General features: G+C 44.6%; 1 protein-coding gene across 1 annotated transcript in view; it reads left to right on the top strand.

Annotated features, from left to right (window-relative positions):
* The window catches only part of SIAH3 (siah E3 ubiquitin protein ligase family member 3), a 47,121-nt gene extending 25,729 nt beyond the window's left edge, over window positions 1-21,392 (top strand). Inside the window, exon 2 of the mRNA XM_064475242.1 lies at window positions 20,590-21,392. Coding sequence (XP_064331312.1) covers window positions 20,590-21,183 — 594 coding nt within the window. The 3' untranslated portion in view covers window positions 21,184-21,392. The remainder of the gene's footprint in view (window positions 1-20,589) is intronic.
* Window positions 21,393-21,768: the final 376 nt, after the last annotated feature.

The raw sequence follows: 21,768 nt of genomic DNA, 5'->3' as shown, positions 1-21,768 counted from the left end.
ATGTACTAATGTTCCTAGTGTGCCTCCGTGCCCCCAAAAGGCTGACATCTTAGTACACTGTCTTGCTTAGCTCAGTGACTCCCACTTGCACCTCTCTGGGTGCAAAATCAGGCAGTCCCATGCTCCCCAAGAGTCTAGATCCTGTATTTAATTTATGAGTGTACCCAGCACAGAGTGGCAACATGGAGGGCAGGAGAAGACACAACTCCCTGGCAGCAGCTTTCAGTCTTTGTTTCATTCACTGCTTTCAGAGCAACCTAGAAGTGAGGAGGCTCTCCCATGGGGTGGGAACCGCATCCCGTACTTCCCACAGGAGTGCCCTAATGGTGGAAGGGATCAGGGCAAGGATAAACCTCCACTGTTTCTGTTGAAGTGAGGTCATCATGCAGTCAAAACCACAAGCATCTTGGGCCAGAAGAAATATGACTCCATATCCACGTTTCTTTGTGGAAACAGTGAACTGCAGCCTGGTTTCTTTTAGCTACTGTCTGTCTCCTGTAAAACACAATCCACAAAAACTAGGACTGGATCCTAAATTTATCTTCCCTCACGTCAGCACACAAACTGTGAAAGCCTCTGCTGTCCCTGTGTCTCCCTGCTCCTAGCAGCACAGCTTCATAGGAGAGGTGCAATGGCTGTAGTGGAGCAGTGCTGGCTTTGTCCAGCTAGGAATTTGGGTTTATAGTGGTTCACCTGTACAGTGGTTCATCTGTACAGTCCTTTTTCAGGGTACCTGTTATGCTGAATGCTAGAAAAATAATAATAGCAGAAATAATGAGGGTGGTAATACGGTAAAGCAGCCAAGTGTGAAATGCATGGCTCCAGAGCGAGTGAGACCTATTCTGGCTACTCAGCATCTGCTCTTCTCCCTGGAGCCACAGCTCCTCTACCAGCAATGTCTATAGACCTTGAGGTGCCTCCACTGAAACATGATGTCACCTGCACACAGCAGAGCACGTTCAACTGAATGTGACCCTTCACCAGGTGTCTGTAGTTGTGCTGATGGGTTTTGGATATATAATGAGAACCAAAATTTACTTGAAATACCCTTGCTCCAGAGTGCCAGTATCAGGAAACAAATTACATAAAAGGAAAGTAATGCACTCCTATGCCGGTATGATACACTTAAGATTAATTCCCTGTAACTGAAACTGATTGTTCACATAAATCTCACCCTGCTTTTAAGCTAGGACATAACCTCAGCTTAATTGATATTTGTGCTTGAAGACAAAGAAATCAATTTGGCACGTCTAAAGACCCTTTAGGTTTTTCACAAAGACTTTCCCTGGTAAACGAGCTTGTCTTTTTATAGGCTCGGGTTTGTGAACATGGAAGATATGCCTTTAATAGTTACATGTATAGATATAGCTCTCCTTGGTGGGCTTGGAAACAAAAACACCTTCTGGATCCATGGTCTCCTTGGCTTTCAAATGCCCAAGCACATGAAAACTTGCACAGAGAGTTCCCATTCTTTCCCTTGCTGTCTCACTATTCCAGGATAAGGTCCCCATTTATAATTATTTATCAGTGTGTACATGATCAAGCTCTTTGGAGGCACGCACCGAAACATGGGTATGCCACTTCCATTCCTGTTTTATTGTTCTTTAACAACTGCCCAGCCAGTAACATCCTGATATTCGGTGAAAGAGCACAAATTATGTGAGAAAGCTCATTTTACCATCAAACCTGCAGTATGGGCATATCAGCATAAAAAAATATAATGTGTGAGAAAGCTCAACCCCATTTCTGGCTGACTGGAATTTGGATGGGCTTAGCCACATACTGTCCCAAGCACAACCTCCCTTAAAGCTCTGAACCAAGCAGGTGGGAGAGCAAGGGGTCTGTGCTAGGTTTTGAAATGAGCTTGTACAGCAGCTTCACTGCACACTTATCATGCCTTGTAACATGCACTGCCTCCATGTCCTACAATTTATGTGCTAAGTATTTCTAATATAGCAACCACACTGATTTCAAGGGCAGTTTACAGAGTGGTGTGACTCTTCAGCTGACAGGGAAGGTGAAGCCTGAATGCCCTATTCTAGCTGTAGAAGAGTTGCAGTTCAGCTGAGGAGTCGAAATCGGTCCAAAGGAGCTGCTGCCGCAATGTGTGCTTGAAGGAAGAGGTGTGTTTTACATAGTGCCTTATGAAAACAAACATGTACCTGACATGTAACTGCATCTTGACATAAGATGCCAAAAGAAAAAGCCTTCTATGGGCAGGCACTTATTATTTTCCCTTCCAAATGACTGAGTGCTTATGGAAGGTGCCAAAAGACGTCCCTGAAGGCTGACAGTCTCTGTGTAACCATTAACCTTCAAGGGCTTGGGAAGCAGCACATGAACTCCCATGATGTGAATTTCTGCCTCCTGCTTGCACAAGATGAGCCACCTCTGGGCATAGGAAATTTGACTATGGCTGTATCCACCAAGCCGCAGCAGGCCAAGGCCACAGCATCAACTTGCCATCATCCATGCTGTGTGATGGCCAGCACTCTCCCTGGATTTGCTCTGTGGCAGCAAGCTGTCTACTTGATGGACCCAGAGAGACCAGGGACTGTTCCCACCAGGCACAATGCAGAGGCCACCCTATGTGAGAGGCGAGTTGAACCACATGGACACAAGCTATGCCACTTGTCTTCAGGGCCAGGGAATAGCTCCTGACCTGTTTTATTGACCAGTATAAAGGCTGATAAATTAGAGATAAGGTCTGGGCTTGGGGTCTGGACCTTGACCACCTGCACCACTTTTTCCTTGGCATGGGTTCAGGCTGCCCTGTCTCCCTTCAACAAAGGTCTGTCTCTCAGCCATATTGTGTCACCTGAGCTTGGGACCAGAGGTCTGTCCCTAGACCTCCTTTATTTGGCAGTTTAGGCCTTGCACATAAGACTCGTGCATCATTGTCCTTTAAAGGCTGCAAGTCAGAGTGAAAATAGTGACACATGGAGTCTTTCACAAGAGGGACCAAATGTTACAGAGTTTTTCAGCTAGAGGGTTGGTATCAAGGTTCATCTTCACACAGAAAAGAAAGGGCATGGAGATACTCCAGCTGGCTAGCTGAGATCCTGAAAGCAGTCTAGGTTTAAGAGTGGGACATTGATAGTCCTGCCTCATGGCTCAGTTAAGGCAGAGTTCAGGGAAGAGCAGAGGTGTTACTAGGAGAGCCTAAATTCATAAAACACTGATCTAAACAAGGACACGGAGACACTAGGGCCATGTTTGAGGAAATGTGGGGACAAGACAGTGCAGGGCCAGGAAAATGGGTCAGAAGGAGATAGAATCAGAGGGGTAAGGGTGGCCAGGAAACTCATGAGCCAAGGCAGGAGCAGGGTGGGATTTGTCTCAGCTGAGCATAGGAGCTGAAAACCAGATGTCTGCATCTGAGCTTGGCTTATTCACCCAGAACTCCCCTTACAGGCAATGGAGGGAGAAATAGCCAAGTGATGCCAGAATCAGGACAACAACAGACTGAAAGGGGACGTAAGTTTAGCTATAACTCTGCTGCTTTACAGCTTCAGATGGTTTAACTTAATCCTGATGCTATTTCATATACAGGCTTCTTTGATTTTTCAGCCTACATTTGTTTAACTGCAGTCACCTGTGTAAGGCCAATAGAGAGGAACTCCAGCAAAAAGGCATTTGCAAGTTAGTTTAGGTTTATACTGGTTCCACTGATGTTCATTTTCACATCTGACTGTTAGGAAAGGGTTGCTGTTTACCTTGTTCCATATCTTAGTCTAAATTTGCTGCCTGAAACTCTTTTTTTACCTTAATTTCTCATCCTGAAACATTCACTTTCCTCTTGTCTTCTGCCAGTGTCATCTTGATGCCCATCACCTGGCGTTGTGACTGTGTTTCCTCTTTCCTGTTCTCTTACTGTCCCTTCTACTTCACCGCCTGGGTTGCATGGCTTGGAAAATACTAGCCAGCCATCACTGTCACCAGTGCTTGGCACCTTTCTAAGTAGAGAAGGAAATAATATATTGAGCAATAATAAGTGAAAATGAAACAAGGAGCAGTACGGCAGACCACCACAATGTTGAGGTTCTTGAATCACAATGTTTTTTTCCCTTGAACCATTCTCATTTCACAAGATCATCCATGTAACTACTATGTAACCACAGACAGTACCAGACCCACAGCTATGGGGGTTTAACACAGTGCCAAGTCTTCTCCGTAACCTATTAATTTGGGTGATCTCTGACCAGTTTAAGCAGTGGCTGATTCAGCTCCTGTACAAGTCTGCTACTGATGATTGCCATTCTGATAAACAGCAACAGAGTGAAAGGAAGAAAGCATCATGGGCCTGCTCCTCCATTTACTTAATGTATCCTCAATAGCATTGCCCCTGTAATGTATCTGTTACCAATCAATATTTTATATAATTTTAGCAAATGGTGCTGGAGCAGGCCCAAAAGCTAAGGCAGATCTTCATGTAAAACAGGCAGCAGGAATAAATGCGGAGAACGCTCACGTGGGAAGCAAAATGGAGATGTGACTTACAGGTCCAACTTTGCAATGCCAACCTCACAACCTCAAGTCCACCAGAGAGACAAAGCAGCTCTGGGGAAAGAGCATTTGTGATGAATGGGTTGGGACTGCAGCAATTGAAAGGGAGTGGGAAGTTTCCCACTGTAACTACAATAGCACTTTCTGTGGAAACAGGTTCTCCACTGCCTGCCCTGAAATTAGCTGCTCTCACCAGTGCTAACAAGACCCCAAGCACAGATGAGGTTAATGATCTGCATCACCAGTAAGCTGGTGAGTACTGGATCTGCTCTGGTTTGCAGTGGTGGAGGAGCTGTGTTCATACAGCCCTGTTCTGTGCTGGAGTGCAGTGGCTTAAGTGGCTGTGGATGGAGGAAAGCAGTGAAGAATTTAAAAGTCCTTCATTGATCATTTAACTTCTGGGCTATTGTCTAAATATGAAGTGGGTCTTGCCACCACAACCCTAAAGGGCCTCCTGTTTGTGCTTCCCTCAGCCCATGAAAACAAGACAGTCAGCTCTGCTGCTGTACTGTAGAAGAAAGAGTAATAGTTCTGATTTCCTTCCATCCAGTGCTAAGCCGAAACCCCAATGTAGAGAGGAAAGATATAACCCAACTCCAAAAATTAAAGGTAGGATACTGCTCTGAGTACTTTCTCTGCTTGCAGATGCACTGAATACACCTCTATGAACTAAGGGCAGTGGGAGAGTTTTCCATCTTAAGTTAGATCAGAAAAAGGAACAACTAGTCAGCTAATGACTATAGGCATTATAGATAGTAGTTAAGTGGCAGTCAATTCTTACAGTTTTCTTTCCTTCAATACATGAGACAATGCCAAGGCACTTTGCTGCACGGTAGGAAATGCCTGGTGTGTCAGCATAGGTTGCAGGGAGGAGCAGCGCTGCTAGATACAGATCGTTGGCAGGTCTGAGGGTCCAGGGTACAGCTGGAGCATGGTCTCGGACTGGGACAGGCGCTGTGGTGCTGAGCAGCACGTGCGTGATGTACAGCCCCTCCGCTCTAGGGGCAGGAGGGTCTGAGCAGAAGCCAAATATGTACGTCTTGAGCTTGAGACTCTGCAGGACTGCTAGGGTCTAATTTTGCCTTCACACAGATCAGAGTGATGTTATCCATGATGTTCTTCGGTATTTCCCCTAAAACTTGAAAACTGTTTCCCAGCAGTGAGGATGCTTTCGAAGGCCAGCTTTGTTACCTGGCAGCAGGGACTGGCCTGCGATCAGCATCAGGCTAAGCACACAGGGGTCTGCCACAGCAGCTGCTGTTGGGATCAAACTGTCCTGTCCACTGACTCCCTTTTGATTCAAAACCTCTTTGGTGGGCAATTTAGCTGTGGGCAGCAATGGAGGGAAAAGGGCTGAGCAAGCACATGGCTAACAGCTCCTTTGTCTGTATGAAGTCTGATGTCCAGCAGCTAGATTGCACTTCCAGGTAGCAATGGGAGGAAGCCAGTGCAAGCTGAAAGTCCTGATGGGCTCTGTGATGCAGGCCCACAGTTCAAGGTCCTCTCATCGCTGAGCTTTTCCTGCATGTAATTCCAGAAAAAGCCTCTGGTAAAGGCAGTGTTCATCTCATTATCAATTCAATTTTTGTGACAGCCCTGCTAGGGCTCTTAATTTCTTGTGTTAAAACAACAAATGAGATGACCCAACTGCAATCTCTAATAGGTATCATGGGTCAGTAATCATTCATTTGTTATAGTGCCTCTCACCCGAAGGACGGAGATGAAAATTTGTCCTCCTAATGGCAAGAGCTGTAAATTAGTTTTATTTCACTGCTAGATCTAGAGGCCTGAAAATTAGGATGACCAGCCCTTAGCTGGGAAGAAAATGTGTCAGTTCAAGGGATTTTCTGCATTAGGCAAATAGGCAGCTCATAATCACCCATTAAACAGTCACAGAGGCAGTCTCTTGACACCCTTTGCTGCTCCAAGGAATGACTCTCGTGCTACACTGATCATGGTGAAACTTTTCAGGTTTGATTTCTGGTTCTTGGCCAGTGACCCCAGCTCCATTTCTAGCCATGGAAGAGAAGTGAACATCTGCTGTAGGTGCTGCATAGTAATTTCAACTTTCCCTGAAGGTGGGGATGTTCAAGATAGGGATGATTAATTGCTCTGTGGAGGTATAACTTATGTCCATTATCAAGGGAACTTTAGGTGAGTAGTCCAGATTTGAACATGTCTATCTTTTTGAAATATACATTTACGTGAGACAAATCCCACCCAAAATTTATCTGGTTGTTTCTCACAGGTGTTTCTTCTGCTAAGTAATGCTATCCTTCTCCAAGGCTTTTCAAGCCCCGTGGGTCTAAAAGATGTTATTCTGAGTTAGCGTGGATTCTCTGTGGATTTGGAAATTGTAGGGTAAGCCTGATGGCCACATGTTGATGGGGAGCAGACCTTCCCTCAGCGTCCCTCTGTACTTCCTCCCTCCAGCTTTGGCAGCTCTTCGGGAAGAAGGAGAGAGGTTTGTCCTGGGAAAGAAAGGCTGAAACATCTTTGATGTGATGAAATGAGTGGTTTGTCAGCTTGTTTAATAACATGTCACACAGAAAGCTGTATAAAAAGCTGTCTGTAGAAAGCTGGAAAAAAAAATCCACCCCATTCTCAAATCCTCAAAACCCATAAGTGTATCAGAATAGTTGTACAATTATTTGCTTTTATGATGTGCAGGGTACAGAGTATTGTACAGCCAGGCAAGTTTATAAGAGCATGTATTAAGCTGCCTGCTTGGGGAGGACCTGGCTGAAGTTAAAACATAAAACCTTCCCACAAGACAAGCGAGGGTGTGAAAGGGGACATTAAAGTGCAAGAATGGCTTTAAATAAGAAATGTGGCACCTCCACCCTCTTTCTCCAGTGCTACACTTGCACTGAAATAGGAAATTTTAGGATGGAGAGCCAGAGAGACCAGAGCCAATAAAAAGAGCCAGTGATGCTGCAGCCAGAGCTGCACAGCCTATGCCAATGGATTTCCAGCCAGAGCCTCTCCGACTTTAAAAATAACTAGGCTCCAGGAGCTGCAGCTCTGCTGGATGACAGGTCTCTAGCTGCTGGATTGCCCATGGTTTCCCCATGAACAATGTTGTCATCCCCTGGTGACATCCAACCAGACAGCCTCACCTCAGTGCCCAGTAAGGTCATGGAGCAGATTCTCCAGTTCTCTGTTGAAACATATGGAGGGTAGGGATGTGATTAAGGACAGCCAACATGGCTTCACCAAGGACAAATCATGCCTGACTTCTACAATAGCCTTCTACAATGGAGTGACTGTGTCAGTAGACAAGGGAAGAGCTATAGATGTCATCTATCCGGAATTCTGTAAGACCTTTGATACTGTTCCCCACAACATTCTTACCTCTAAGCTGGAGAGATGGGTGTGGTAGATGGACTGTTAGATGGATAAGGAATTGACTAGATGGCAGCTTCCAAAGACTTACAGTCAATGGCTTAATATCCAAGTGGAAACCAGTAACGAATGGTGTCCCTAATGGTCCATACTGAGACTAATACTATTTAATATCTTCATCAATGACAGACAGTGGGATTGAGTGCACCCTCAGCAAGTTTGAAGGTGACACCAAACTGAGCAGTGCAGCTGATTCACTAGAGGGAATCATAGAATCATTAAGGTTAGAAAAGACCCTTAAGATCATTGAGTCCAACCACTAACCTATCACTGCCAAGTCCACCACTAAACCATATCCTCAAGCACCACATCTACCCTTCTTTTAAATACCTTCAGGGATGGAGACTCAACCACCTCCCTGGGCAGCCTGTTCCAATGTTTGAGAAGCCTTTCGGTGAAGAAGTTTTTTCTAATGTCCAACATAAACTTCCCCTGGCGCAGCTTGAAGCTGTTTCCTCTTGTCCTATCGCTTGTTACTAGGGAGAAGAGACCGACCCCCACCTCACTACAGCCTCCTTTCAGGTAGTTGTAGAGAGCAATAAGGCCTCCCCTCGGCCTCCTCTTCTCCAGACTAAACAACCCCAGCTCCCTCAGCCGCTCCTCATCAGACTTGTTCTCCCGACCCTTCCCCAGCTTTGTTGCCTTTCTCTGGACACACACCTCGATGTCCTTCTTGTAGCGAGGGGCCCAAAACTGCACACAGTACTCGAGGTGCGGCCTCACCAGTGCCGAGTACGGGGGCACCTCCCTGCTCCTGCTGGCCACGCTATTCCTGATACAAGCCAGGTTGCTGTTGGCCTTCTTGGCCGCCTGAGCACACTGCCGGCTCATGTTCAGCCATCCATCAACCAACACCCCCAGGTCCTTTTCCTCCAAGCATCTCTCCAGCCACTCCTCCCCAAGCCTGTAGCGTTTCATGGGGTTGTTGTGACCCAAGTGCAGGACCCTGCACTTGGCCTTGTTGAATCTCATACCGTTGGCTCCAGCCCAATGATCCAGCCTGTCCAGGTCCCTTTGCAGGGCCTTCCTGTCCTGCATCATCTACCCCTGATATCAGTACAGACTGGGAGATGAAGGGATTGAGAACAGCCCTGCGGAGGATGACTTGGGAATTGTGGTGGATGAAAAATTGAAAATGAGCTGGCAATGAGCGCTTGCAGCCGAGAAAGCCAACTGTATCCTGGGTGGCGTCAAAAGAAGCATGGCCAGCAGGTCGAGGGAGGTGATTCTGCCCCTCTGCTCCGCTCTGGTGAGACCCCACCTGGAGTGCTGCGTCCAGCTCTGGAGTCCCCAGGACAAAACAGGCATGGACCTGTTAGAGCGGGTCCAGAGGAGAGCCACAAAAATAGTCAGAGGGGTGAAATATCTTTCTTGTGAAGAAAGGCTGAGAGAGCTGGGGATGTTGGTCCTGGAGAAGAGAAGGCTGCAGGGAGACCTTATTGTAATCTTCTGATATACAGAGGGGAGTTATAAGAAAGATGGAGAGAGAGTTTTTTACCAGGGCCTGTAGTGACAGGAAAAAGGACAATGGTTTTAACCAAAAGGGTATAGGTTTAGATTGGACATGGAGAAGAAATGTTTTACTATGAGGATGATGAGACACTGGCACAGGTTGCCCAGAGAACTTGTGGGTGCCCCATCACTGGAAGTGTTCGTGGTCACTTTGGACAGGGCAACCTGATCTAGTGACATATGCTGCTGCCCATGGCAGGAGGGTTGGAGTAGGTGATCTTTAAAGGTCCCTTCCAACCCAACCATTCTGTGATTCTACGATCCTTCTTGCTGGTAGCACGTGAGGTCAGAGCACAGGTGCCAGTGGGTTCGGGGATACAAAGGGATTCCCTCCCCAAAAGAGCAATGCTGCAGGAGGGACAACACGGAGGCAGACTTGACTTCTCGTCCTCTTTTTTGTCTAAGATCTGAGGCATTTTGACAGGGCAGGCTGGGGAAAAAATGAACTCTGCTGTTCTCTGTGATCTACTCCTGCAGGCAGAGCACTGCAAACTTGGGGGCCATCAATACAGTACCTTTCCATAACCATGAAAGTTAACTTGAACATTTTCTGTAGATTTTTTTTTCTCTTCAACAAAACCCTTTAAACTTTCACTCTATTAACAAAGGCAATTTTCTTGCTGTAGGTGGAACATTGTCTTCTCTGGCTAAGCTGAACCTCCCTTTCTGTTCTTTCTTTCCACCTGCATCTTCCCCATGTGAAGAAAACTTCTAGAAGAACTATTCTTTGAGAATTTGAGGGGGAGGAAGAAGAAGGAACAGGCTATGATTTGCACAAAATTAAAAGAAGTATTTGTGACACAAGCCAAATGTTCCCACAGAAATGTCCCTTTCCTTACTGTAAAGAATATATCGATGAAGCAACAGCATACATTGCACAAACTAAAAAAGTTTCCCCAGACTTGCAGGGTTTTTTTAAGCCCAAAACTAATGGCTCACATTAGTTTTCTGGATCGTTTTGTGATTTTTCCCTTTCTTAAGACTGACTGCACAAAGTCAAGCCACACTTTCAGCTGGCAGAGGAATAATGATGAAATTTGTGTTGTCTTGTAACAGGAAGAGCTTTTTCATTCAATACCTCACTCGTGTTGCAGGCACCCAGAGCAAGCGCAAGCTGAAAGCTCAGGGCTACGTCACGAGTGGAGAAGGGGCAGGCCTGTGTAGGGGAAAGGAGAGTTATTCTGAGCCTGGCACAATTTGTTTTCCCGTCTTCTCTTTCTAATGCTCCTGAAACCCAAGCATGACCTCCACCACACCAGGCAATTGTGTATGAGTTTGAGATGCCTGTCGCCCACTGGAACCAGCCTCAGCAGGAGGGAGGTAGATGTGATTTTAAGCCACTCTTGTGTTCCCCCAGACACAGTTCTCAGGAGAAAGTCCTAGCCAAAAATTAGGAGTACCTTATGGTTGATAAGTTGCTCAGTGATTGTTACAGAGGTGTAGGTACAGGCACAGCCTATGAGGCAGGACAGAGAGCCAGTGTCAGCAGCACTGGGTGCCCTGTGCTCCCTCCCTGCCCCACCTGCATGGCCCCAGCCCAGGATCTGAACTCATCTGTGACCTGCCTGGTGTAGGCTTAATTGCCTATTAGCCCATGCCAGTTGCAAGAACAACATGACACAGACCATCCTTGTCCAGGAGGTGTCTGTGGATGGGACTGAGACAGGGGTCCCACCAAGAGAGGTTGCAGCCTTGCTCAGCAGTCCTCACCTCATCTCTTCTCTCCTTCCAGCAAACTAGTAATGTTTGTGCCATCTTTTGGCACTCCCAGGGTGCATTCCTGAAAGAGCAGTTAGTAAATTTAAATGTCATATAATTGTGATAGCTGGAGGTTTCTTGATAGAAGGGAAGCATTTAGATTGTCTCAGGGTGGATTTGGTCTAATTATCTCAGATGACACCAGCAAATCTGCTCATCTTGGAGACATGCTGTTACTGTAGTAACTTGTAAATGAATATTGGATGATGAGTTATTAGAGCCAGCCTGAACTGGAAAGTTTATGAGCACAATGGGCAATAATTTATTCTTTTTTTTTTTTTTTTTCCATATTAATTTCTTCCTCAGTGTGAATGTAAAACATAAAATCAACAGGTCAGATATAGGGCTTTTGTGAACTCTGCCTCCCCTATCAGACAGAACAGATGCAGCCTGGAACTACTTTATCACTTTGCTTTTAATTAAAGCCTATAATGGTTTTGCACTTTGTTAACAGGCTTTATAGAAAATACAAAGCAGATAAAGGATGAAGTGAATCTTCAGATAATTCTATATTTTGGATTATCTCCTTTTACATATGCAGGCCATTCCCTACATCACCCAGAACCACAACCAGCATTTCTTCATGAGCAATCTGGCACTAAACAGTGGTTACACACCGCCCTTCAGGAGGAAGAGCTGACAGTGTGTGCCTTGGCTTCCAATACTTCCCCTGTGTGGCTATAGAGGACAGTGTTTAGAGGCATCACCCTTGCTTAAACAAGGTATAAAATCATCTTCTAGTCCAAGGAGAAGGTAAACTTTTCCGTGCCCCAGTGCCTCAGCAGTTGCAATGCAACATCAAATACTCTGTACTGTGGTGTGTTGTCACTGCACTGTGCCCAGTCCCAAAATGCAGCAAAGGGAATTCAAGTAGCAAATCAGGTCCTGAGGGCACATCCCACTCTCGAGCCTCGCTTCTTCTGTATCTGTAGTGGTTACAGCCCCTCTGCAAGGCTGGGCAGTGTTCCAGGAGAAGGTTCAGGGTCCTCTAGGACCAAAATAGAGAGGGAAATTATCAGATTATGTCTAAACTACCAGCAGAGGAGGAAGCCCATGTTTCTGATGTGCAGCTGCCTACCCTTTCCTCCTCTGTTGCTGATGGTAGCTGTCCTCAGGATCTGGGGTCTGTATTTGCTCCCAGTAGCTGTCTGCACTTCGGGGAAGGGAAGCTTCCCGTGGCAGAGTCTGTCTCCACTCCCTCCATGATCACAGTGGGGACACCAACTCCTGCACAACCACAACCAAAGTAGCCTCAGTTCAGTTCCTTCCTTCAGTGCCTCTGCAAAGGGGTTAAATGGTACTGGAAGGAGCACCCTTGTGGGCTTCTCTTTGAGGAACAGGAGCAGTTAATTGTCTTCTATTGTTCCTCTTAGTTTTAAAAACCCTTCAAAATTTCCAGGAAGCCAATGTTTCTGCCAGGGGGTCCCAAACCCAAGTAACAGAGCAGAAAGGCAATGTGGGGTGAGGGTAGTGAGCATGAGTGCAAGATAAACCTGCACTGAGCAAGGATGCTCCGAACACTACAAGCGTGTCTGGCCCTATCCATTCCCACAGTCATGGCCTAATACTGTCTTTACTCAAAGCCAGGATGCCTTTTTTCTGTTGCTACAGATCTCAAAGCTGAGATTCATCCTTGGCTAAGCCCTTGGAGTAGGCAAAGGGCAATTACCCCAGAGCAGGTGATGCAGATCAACTTGCCAACCTGCCAGACCTCCACAGGTCCAGATGTTTCCATTTCATCCATTTCATCTCCATGCTTTTCATTTATATCACCTAGCAAATAACTGTGCCAGGTGCTCCACAGGAATTGCCTGTGTGCATGGTTTTCCTTGTATCTACTCAATGTATTTTATTCGTCAAAGAAAGCACAGAAAATCATCTCAGGTTAGCTGCAGAGTAGGATCCAGCAAACACAGCAGCTAAACCAGAATCATCTGTCTGGGTGTCTGTGACCCATTTGCAGCTTTGGCTGCGGGTCAGCAAGGTAGTGCATCTCCCTTCAGTCTGAAACATGGGAAGTTTTGGTGTCCTCCCACATGAGCTGGGAATAGTTCATCAAATTTAGTTTTAAAGCAGTAGAGCTGGAGAGCATGACCTTACTCCATCCTGCTGCTGTCTTTGTCTAGATCTCCCCAGAAAGCATCTACGAGACTGAAATGCTTTAGTTCGTATCCTGTTTAGATTTCGTTATAATGACATTGTTTTCAAGACATTGAAAAATGTCAAGTTTCTTGATATTTTTTGCTTGCACTTCAAGACTGCATGACGGTTTGTGTTGAAACCCCGATTTTTGAAAAGCCAGCAAGGAGTTTTGAGAATAATGTCTTTCTTTCCATCTGGGATACATTTAAAATGCTGTAACATATTTTTTCTACATCTACCACAAAAACATACTTCTTTTTTCCAAAATACCTCTGAAAATATGTGGCTTCATCTAAAATTCAGGGCCCTCTGATAGAGAAGTGTGGTGCTACAGTGTGGACATGTACTAAAGCGGCATTTTCTCTGCACACTCAGAGGCGTGTAATTAACATGAGGACAGCCATTAACACATCCCGTGTGCTGTGTCACCAAGTCACGCCTGATTATGTTGCAAAGTGAGATTAGCAAAATGAGCTTGAAGTTGTCCCCTTGCTGCCATTTGATAGCAGGGAAAACAAATCCTTCCACTGCCAAAGCTGCAACTAATATTCAGTACTTAAGAAATTCAACTCATGCATTCATAATGAATAGGATTTTGTGTAATTAAAATTTTAAATAAATCTCCAACATGAGCCCTGGCTTGGACTTCTTAATTTCAGATATGGTACAGCTTTTGACAAAATAGGTTGAGGCAGGGGGTTTTCCGACTTTCTTTTTTCTTTCATCTGAGAGATTTACAAAATCTCATTAGCATACTAAAAAACAGAATAGAAATTAAATGAAGACCAGGATTAAAAGACTCACTAGTTTCTTCATGTCACCTTTATAGTAGCTGTGCCTGTGTGGTGGGTGTAAGTAACATGGAGGTGGATGTTGGTGGGTGGCAAAGCTTTTATGAGGCAGAAAGAAACTGAGGATAAGAAAATTCTTGGAAACAGTTTCCATACAGATGAGAAGAAGCAATCAGACCCTAAGAAGCCAGGGAAGAGGAGGAAAACAGTAAGAAAACTGGATAAATGGCATATTTAACTGGCAAAGCAAAAGCCAATTTGTTTCAACAGAAACCCTGAAACTCACCATGGAGCTCTTATTCAAAGCATCCCAAAGCTGCAGGCCCAGGTGCCTCCTTGCCTGCAGAAATCTTTAGGTCAAAGCCAAAAGTCCACCAAGTTCTCATGGATGTTTCCAGGTTGCTCACCTGCCTACACGGTGACTGTATCCCTTGTTGTCCCTTGTCACACATAGGATGATGGAGCGGATAAGTGATGGCAGGTTAACAAGGAGGTCCTGTAGCTGAGAGGAAGACCACGTTGCCCTGGAGAGCTGAGCTCTGTTCATGCGTCTGCCTGGAAAGCCCTGTATGATACTGGAGAGTCATTTACAGCAAGTTGTTCATGGATAGCTTCTAGTCAGAAAATCTCTGCTCCTGAGTTGCTCAACCTAAAGTCTTAGACCTGATTTGAGTATAGTTTGATCACTTGTAGCTGCATCTGAGGTTAATGGAGGCCAGATTGTGAAAATATCAAGGGCTCTATGAGGCAATTCTACTATGAAAAATCGGGTGTTGTGTGATATAAGCTGGGCAACAAAATTTGGTCAATACACTTGGATCATTAATCTCTCTGTACCTAAATTCCTTGACCCTAAACTGGGAAATAGTACTGCAGTTGTACCTTTGCTCAGCATCATTGGTATCATCTGACAGATGCCTGTGATGCACAGACAGACACAGCCCACAGCAATGAGCCTTACAGAAGAAAAAATACATGATAAAAAGAACTAGAGACAGGTTTTTAAAAAATATGCAGTCTCAAATTTGGGACTATTTTCACAAGGACAACAAAAATAAGCTCATAGTCAAAATGCATGGGCTTCCATCCCCCAAGTCCCACCCACAGAGAACTTTTAAAATAAAAAAGGTACCAGAATGGTTTAATCTGGACAAAATAATGTGGTTTTCCCCACTGCATTTTTTCCCCACTCAGAAACATTTTAAACAGACCTGCAAGTGTTATGAGTCTATATATAAATACATGTGTTTGCATAAGTGCATATCTAATTTAATATATATTTCAAAGTCAGCCTGAATCAGGCGTTATCCCAAACATTGCATGTTTTACAGAGTTATACACAATAGCAAATTGAATCTTAGAGTGGGGTCAGCCATAGCAGGAGGCAGCATTATCACAGGTAGTGGATTTGTAACAGCAGGTGTAAGTACAGCCCCTCTCAACCCCTGGCTCCCACCAAAGGTGCTGTGAACATGCACGGCTCCTACCAATTCTGCTGTAACCCAGCCAAGAAAGCTGTGGCTGAGGAGGAAAGAGTTTGGATCCACAGAAGGAGCAGATAGACGTTCCCTCTCAGGAGGAAGATTAGGTTGCAGTGTCTTAGAATGTACTAAGGCTGGATGAGGGTAGAGAGGGAATACCCTCTGATGGTTCAGGCTGGCTGGCATGTCCGATGACTTTGTTTTCATCTCTGCCATTTTCAGTGTGACACTGCTAAGAAGCTCTACTGTAACGGCTGTCAGACTACGCCACTGACCTCCCCAAGCAAACAGCCCAGTGTCTGCAAAGTTGTGTGTGATCACTGGATAAAATGCAGTTGAATAGATGTGAAGTGTCTGGAAAAGGGTGATCTTTCACAGCATCTGCTTTGTTGTCAGAAACCCTTGACTGGGCAGCAAACGGATTATTGTCCTCACTCCTTGGGAAGTTCTCCTCAGCACATGCTGCACTGTTCATGAGCATGTAAACGGCTGATTTTTTGCATATTATGTGCATTACTGTATGTAAAAGTATGAATGAGGCATCCAGGCTCCCAGTATAACACTGGGGAACACTGGAAAGTGCAGAAAGGTGGCATTTAACCTTCACTCTGAAGACCTGAGCAGCGTTTATTCTTCTACAATGCAGCGGTGCTACTCACCCTCCTTTTACTCCAGCTCATCAGGGTCTGGGTCCTCTCCCATGGTGTGGGAGGACCGGATTCAACCCTCTCTCACCCTGAGGAGTTTACAGCGAGGAAATTCCCCATTTGCAAGTCAGGACCTTAATTGCAAGGCATTTGGCTGCTCAGGGCAGCAGCCACCTTTGCTCTCCCATTTGAAGCTGTGCCAATGTGAAGCAGAGAAGCAGGGCTTGAGGGATCACGGTGTAGCTGGTGCCTACAGCCCACAGGGCAGGGAGCTCAGCCCACAGGGGTACAGTGTAAGTTGCTGCCTCTGTTTCCACTATTTTTAGCATAGTTGACCAAAAGTCTTTGCTAATTAAAATACAAAAGTTTTGCCAGAGCATAAGGAGCAACACCAAAGCCCTCTCTCCTGGGCGGGTGCCTCAGCTTTACAGCTGCAGATTCAGAGATATGCTTGTGTCTTCTCTGCCTCAGAGATCTCTACCTCTTGGATCTACCCTTCAACCTTGCCCTGGATTTTCTATCAAGTCGCTGGTGTAATGGTGGTAGGGAGACACAGACTTACACCCTTGTCTGAACAGGCGTGCATTTCTCCCTCCACAGACTGCATTACCTCCAGCAGGAGAAGCCCATAGTGGTACAAGTATCTCCTGTCTGAAACAGGGGTGCCCTTCTGCTCCTCGGCTAGAAACCAATAAAACCTCTGTGGATCTGCCCCAAGGATGGGTTTGGTCCTGGCTGCACGTAGAGAGCGGTGTCCGGGGGATGTTCCTTCAGCACCTCTTGGGATGAAGTGAATTATACTCCGGGGCTCTGTATGGGCTGTAAAAGGAATTTATGTTCTTCGGCGTTAGCCACCTACTCCTCAGACGTCAAAGTTAGAACACAGGAGTTTCACCTAGAGACGCTTGTGGCATTTTTAGCAGAAAGGCTGTAGAAAGGCTGGGGCAGGACCCAGAAGCCCTGTGTCCCGGATCCAAAAATAACCACCTTTTTTTTTTTAATAAGAAAAGTACTGTGTGTTTATAAATTGCTCGTTGCCAAATGACTTGTTCTTAAAGAGAATTGCACTGTAATAAGGTGCATCATTAAAAAGAAATTTCTCTGTGACAGACAGAGCCTGGTTTCCTGTGGCTTGGTGTCTCGTGGTGGGATTATCGTGCATCTAATGAGGAACAGTCTGGCTGAAGCCTTTTCTCCTGTTCATAAAGACATTTTCTCATGTGGGTTCTCTGGTGTCTATAATACATTTGGGATCAAACTGCAGTTGTTTAGGTTCTCTCCTTTCTCTCCTATCTGACAATGTAATATTGCCCACATGGCAAGCTCTTCCTCCCTGGAGGCACAAAAGGGTTATACTTCTCTACCTTGCTGCTTTTTCTCACAAAACCGGTTGAAAATTAAAGCCTTGAAGACTTCTATCACACAGTTAAATTTGACTGAAATTGGCCAACAGGCAAAAATAGAATTCAGAATAATACTGGACTGACACAACAATATAATAAACCTAATTTTATTAGGTAATCAGGCAATAAATGATGGAAAGTAAATACTGGAGCAGATTAAACATGGAAAAGATGTTCATAAATATTTATTTAAGCATTTAAATGCACTCAAGGTGACCATTTTATGCCCATTTTGCATTTCAATTTTAGAGGTTTTATTCACAGCCATATGAATGACCAACAAGGGCACAGGCACCCAACAGTTACACTTATACCTCAAAAGTAAAGGTAAAATAATAGTTTTCTGTGATACTTTTTTTTACAGAGACAGATAATTTTAAAGTATTTCTTTCAGAATATTACAAAATTTAGAATTTAGAAACAGGAATGTTGAATAATTCAGAAACCAGATTTTGAAGATGATTCTCACCTAGTCAGAGAACAAAAACAGATCATGTGGTTTGTGCTGGATTTCCAGAATTTTCAATAAACTTGAACTGAACAAAGTCAGACCAAAAATCCTTTGCTGCAGTGATTCATGGAAAGGTTTCAAAAATGTGAGATGTGAAAGACAATTCTCAATTATTTGAACACATGCACAAAAAATCATAAATGAAGGAAAGAAGAAAGATACAATGAATAAATTGCTCATCGTACTTTATTTTTCTAGTTCCTGAGCCAAAAAACATGCTTTTTATAAAGTTATTTTTGGAGATACTTGTTTTTTCTTACCTTGGATATAGTTTAGATGGATGAGCTACCATTGCTTTCCAGGCTTATCAAATTAGAAGAATGCATTTCTAAATTCAATTACGTCCTCAGTGGAAACGGTTTCTCTGACTCTGGTAATCTTTGGAGAGGAATTATACACAGTCTATAAAGCTTCACATTTCAAAACCTAATTTTGAATGTTATTCAAGAGGTTAATTTAAGATTCATCTTCCTAAAGAGGAGTTAAATAAAACTGATAGAAGGCTGGAACTTGTCGAGCGGTTGAGAGGTTTATCAGCATGTGAGTATGAGTTCATTAGTTTTAATTAGTATAATCACTAATGTTGCATTAACAGTTTGGTGAGAGAAAGTAATTGCTCACACCCACTGTATTAGATTGGGAGATTAGAATTCATTTTATGAGGCAATTAGCATTTCAGGGATTTTTTAAAAAGGCTTTTACGATCTGCCATTGCAGTAGCCTCCTTCACCAAAAGAGCTTAAATTAACCATAACTTTCATCCTAATGGGATGCAAAAATTAATGTAGAATTAAGTGTGAACCAGTCTTCTCCAGCAATCCCACCATGATAAGCAGGCAGCTAAAAACCACAATCCTCAATTGCTTTATAATGACCTGTTTTATTTCCCAGACAATGACAGTAATTTATCTGACCTCAATTCATTATCTTGCTGGAAAGTTTATATTCTTAAATTTTACACAGCAAAACAAAAAAAATGAGGGAGGAAAAGTAGAACAGTACTGTTGAAGTAATAATTCTCCCAAGAAAAAGCTGCAAGGTTCAATAATAGGGCTTAAATAGTCAATTATTCTTCATATCAAATGTCAGAGGAAGAAGAAACATCTCCCTTTTACATCCAGTGTGTTGGGAAGAACCATACTATAGTTCCTGTAATTTTGGATACATATGTTAAAATGAGCAGATGTGGGGCAGTATGTGGGGAATTACATGAATCTTCCTAAAACATATGGTAAAGCAAAATGTACATGTGTATATATATGTACTCTTAATACTTACACACCTTATAAGCATCTCAAAGGAGTTCAGAAGGAGCCATTGTCCTCCTGTGTTTAAGCATCTAAAATTTAAGTACAACTAGACAGATTGGATCCCAGCCTCAGTCACTCTGGCAGCAGCCAGTGCCACCTTTAGGAGGTGAATTACTCCAGCCAAAATCTGACTCCGCCACTGGGAAGGGCTGCCTCCCTCTATTGACTGCAGAGGCAGTCCAGTGTTACCAGGTCTCCATCTCAGGTGGCTGAAGTAAATGCTTAAAATTGAGTAGGATGAATCATGACTGGCATCCCTGTGCCTTAGGGTTTGTCTCCGCACAGAGTTATTGCAGAGAGCCATTACTCTTCCTGAATAGCATTACATGTGGATACACTTTTGGCTGAATAAGACTTACTCATTTCTCTTCAACAACATCCGCTTGACAGAGGCAGAGCAGTTTGCTTCCTAGTCCTCATGTGGAATTATTCTGCAAGAGCTGCTGCCTTTTCAGCTAGCTGCCCTACCTTAATCCATATTTACTTTAGTATAAAAATGCCCTTAATTTGCCATCCATCCACTTTTGAGAGCTATTTAAGATTTATGGGGGTAAGCGCATCAATTACATACAAATACATTGACCAAAAAAAAAAAATGAAGGCATCATATGCAACAAAGCCTGACTTTTATTTCACAAATTATGGGTGTTATAAAGCATATTGTTTCAGGAGAAACACCAGTATTTGCCAGTGTGTTTCATTAAAGAATAATAAAGCCATACATATTTCATTTCCTTGTTCTGAGCTGCAAGAGCCTTAACTATATAAAACGCTCCATGCTGTCCTTGCTTTGTTGGGCTTTTTTTTTTTTTAATCAGATTTTCTCCCCCAAACTAATGAAATCGCTCTTTAAACACATACATCACTTTCATTTGAAGTGACTTATCATGGCTCAAATGTTTTCTCTCTTCTCCTGGAAAGCAAGGCAACTGCCAGCACCTTTTGCTGTGCAGATCCAGGCCTGGATTGCCCCTGGTTTCAGCAGTGCTGGGTTCCTGGTGTTCCCAGTGGTGCTGTTTTAGGTGGGGTATTAGGTGTCTGGTGTCTGTGGGGTCTGTACCTTGAATACCTGTGCAGATTCCTGGTCCACCTGCTATCACATGTAATTTCTCTCTTCTTGTAGTATGCACCGACCCGCTGTGCAGCTGCACAGACGTCTGTGGAACAAGGCGTCCTTCCTCCCTGCCATCACCATGAAGCAGTACACGACCCCCAGCTGGTTCCCTGCACATGCCCACTCTTCTCCTGCCCATGGGAAGGGCACCTGGAGGTGGTGGTGTCCCACCTGAGGCAGACCCACCGCATCAACATCCTTCAGGGGGCAGAGATTGTCTTCTTGGCCACGGACATGCACCTGCCTGCACCCACAGACTGGATCATCATGCACTCTTGCCTTGGCCACCAGTTTTTGCTGGTCCTCAGGAAGCAGGAGAAGTATGAAGGCCACCCCCAGTTCTTCGCTACGATGATGCTAATTGGCACGCCGACCCAAGCCGACAACTTCACTTACCGGCTCGAGCTCAACAGGAACCAGAGGCGCCTTAAGTGGGAGGCAACCCCCAGGTCGGTACTGGAGTGTGTTGACTCTGTCATTTCAGATGGGGATTGCCTTGTGCTGAACACTTCCCTGGCTCAGCTCTTTTCTGACAACGGAAGCCTAGCAATAGGAATTGCAATAACCACCAGCAAAGTTCACAATGCCGAAGCTGAAATGTGAGGAAGAAGAGGAAGAAGAGGAGGAGGAGGAACAATGGTGCTCTAGCTGCCTCGTGAGAGCCAGAACTTGTGGACTTTTTGGGGGGGTCTCAGGTCTTTTATGGTATTTAGTACTCGTCCACTATGGGCATTATGTAAACATCCTGTGGTTACAGTCTCTGTGTAATGTATTTACCGTTTTGTTAATACAATTTTATGAGAAATTTTAAAGAGGCTAATCAATTTATTGTCGCCCTCCAGCAACACTGGAAACACTTTTTCCTGGAAAGTGCATCCCGGGTGACTCATAGAAACCTTTGGTCTGAGTATGTTATGCAAATATGTTTCCTTCATTGTCTGCCTAATTGCCTGGTATTAAGGAGGCCCCTGTGCCTGGTAAAAGGTAAAGTATTCCGCTAAAGGACAAGAGCACCCCGGTTCCCATACCAGCAAGAGTGATTTACACTGTGGTCACAACCAGGACCTGGGAAGCTTGCAGTTCCAGAGCTCCCTTCAGCTTCCAAGAAAGTGACCTTCACCACTCAGAGAATGAAATCTTCAGAAGAAAAAGTCACAATGTCTGCTGAGCCAGGGCTTGGGAAGCTTC

The sequence above is a fragment of the Phalacrocorax carbo genome, chromosome 1, assembly GCF_963921805.1.
Source record: "Phalacrocorax carbo chromosome 1, bPhaCar2.1, whole genome shotgun sequence".
In the NCBI taxonomy this organism is placed as follows: domain Eukaryota; kingdom Metazoa; phylum Chordata; class Aves; order Suliformes; family Phalacrocoracidae; genus Phalacrocorax; species Phalacrocorax carbo.
The sequence above is the reverse complement of the archived record's forward strand: the minus strand, read 5'-3'. Positions and strand labels throughout refer to the sequence as shown.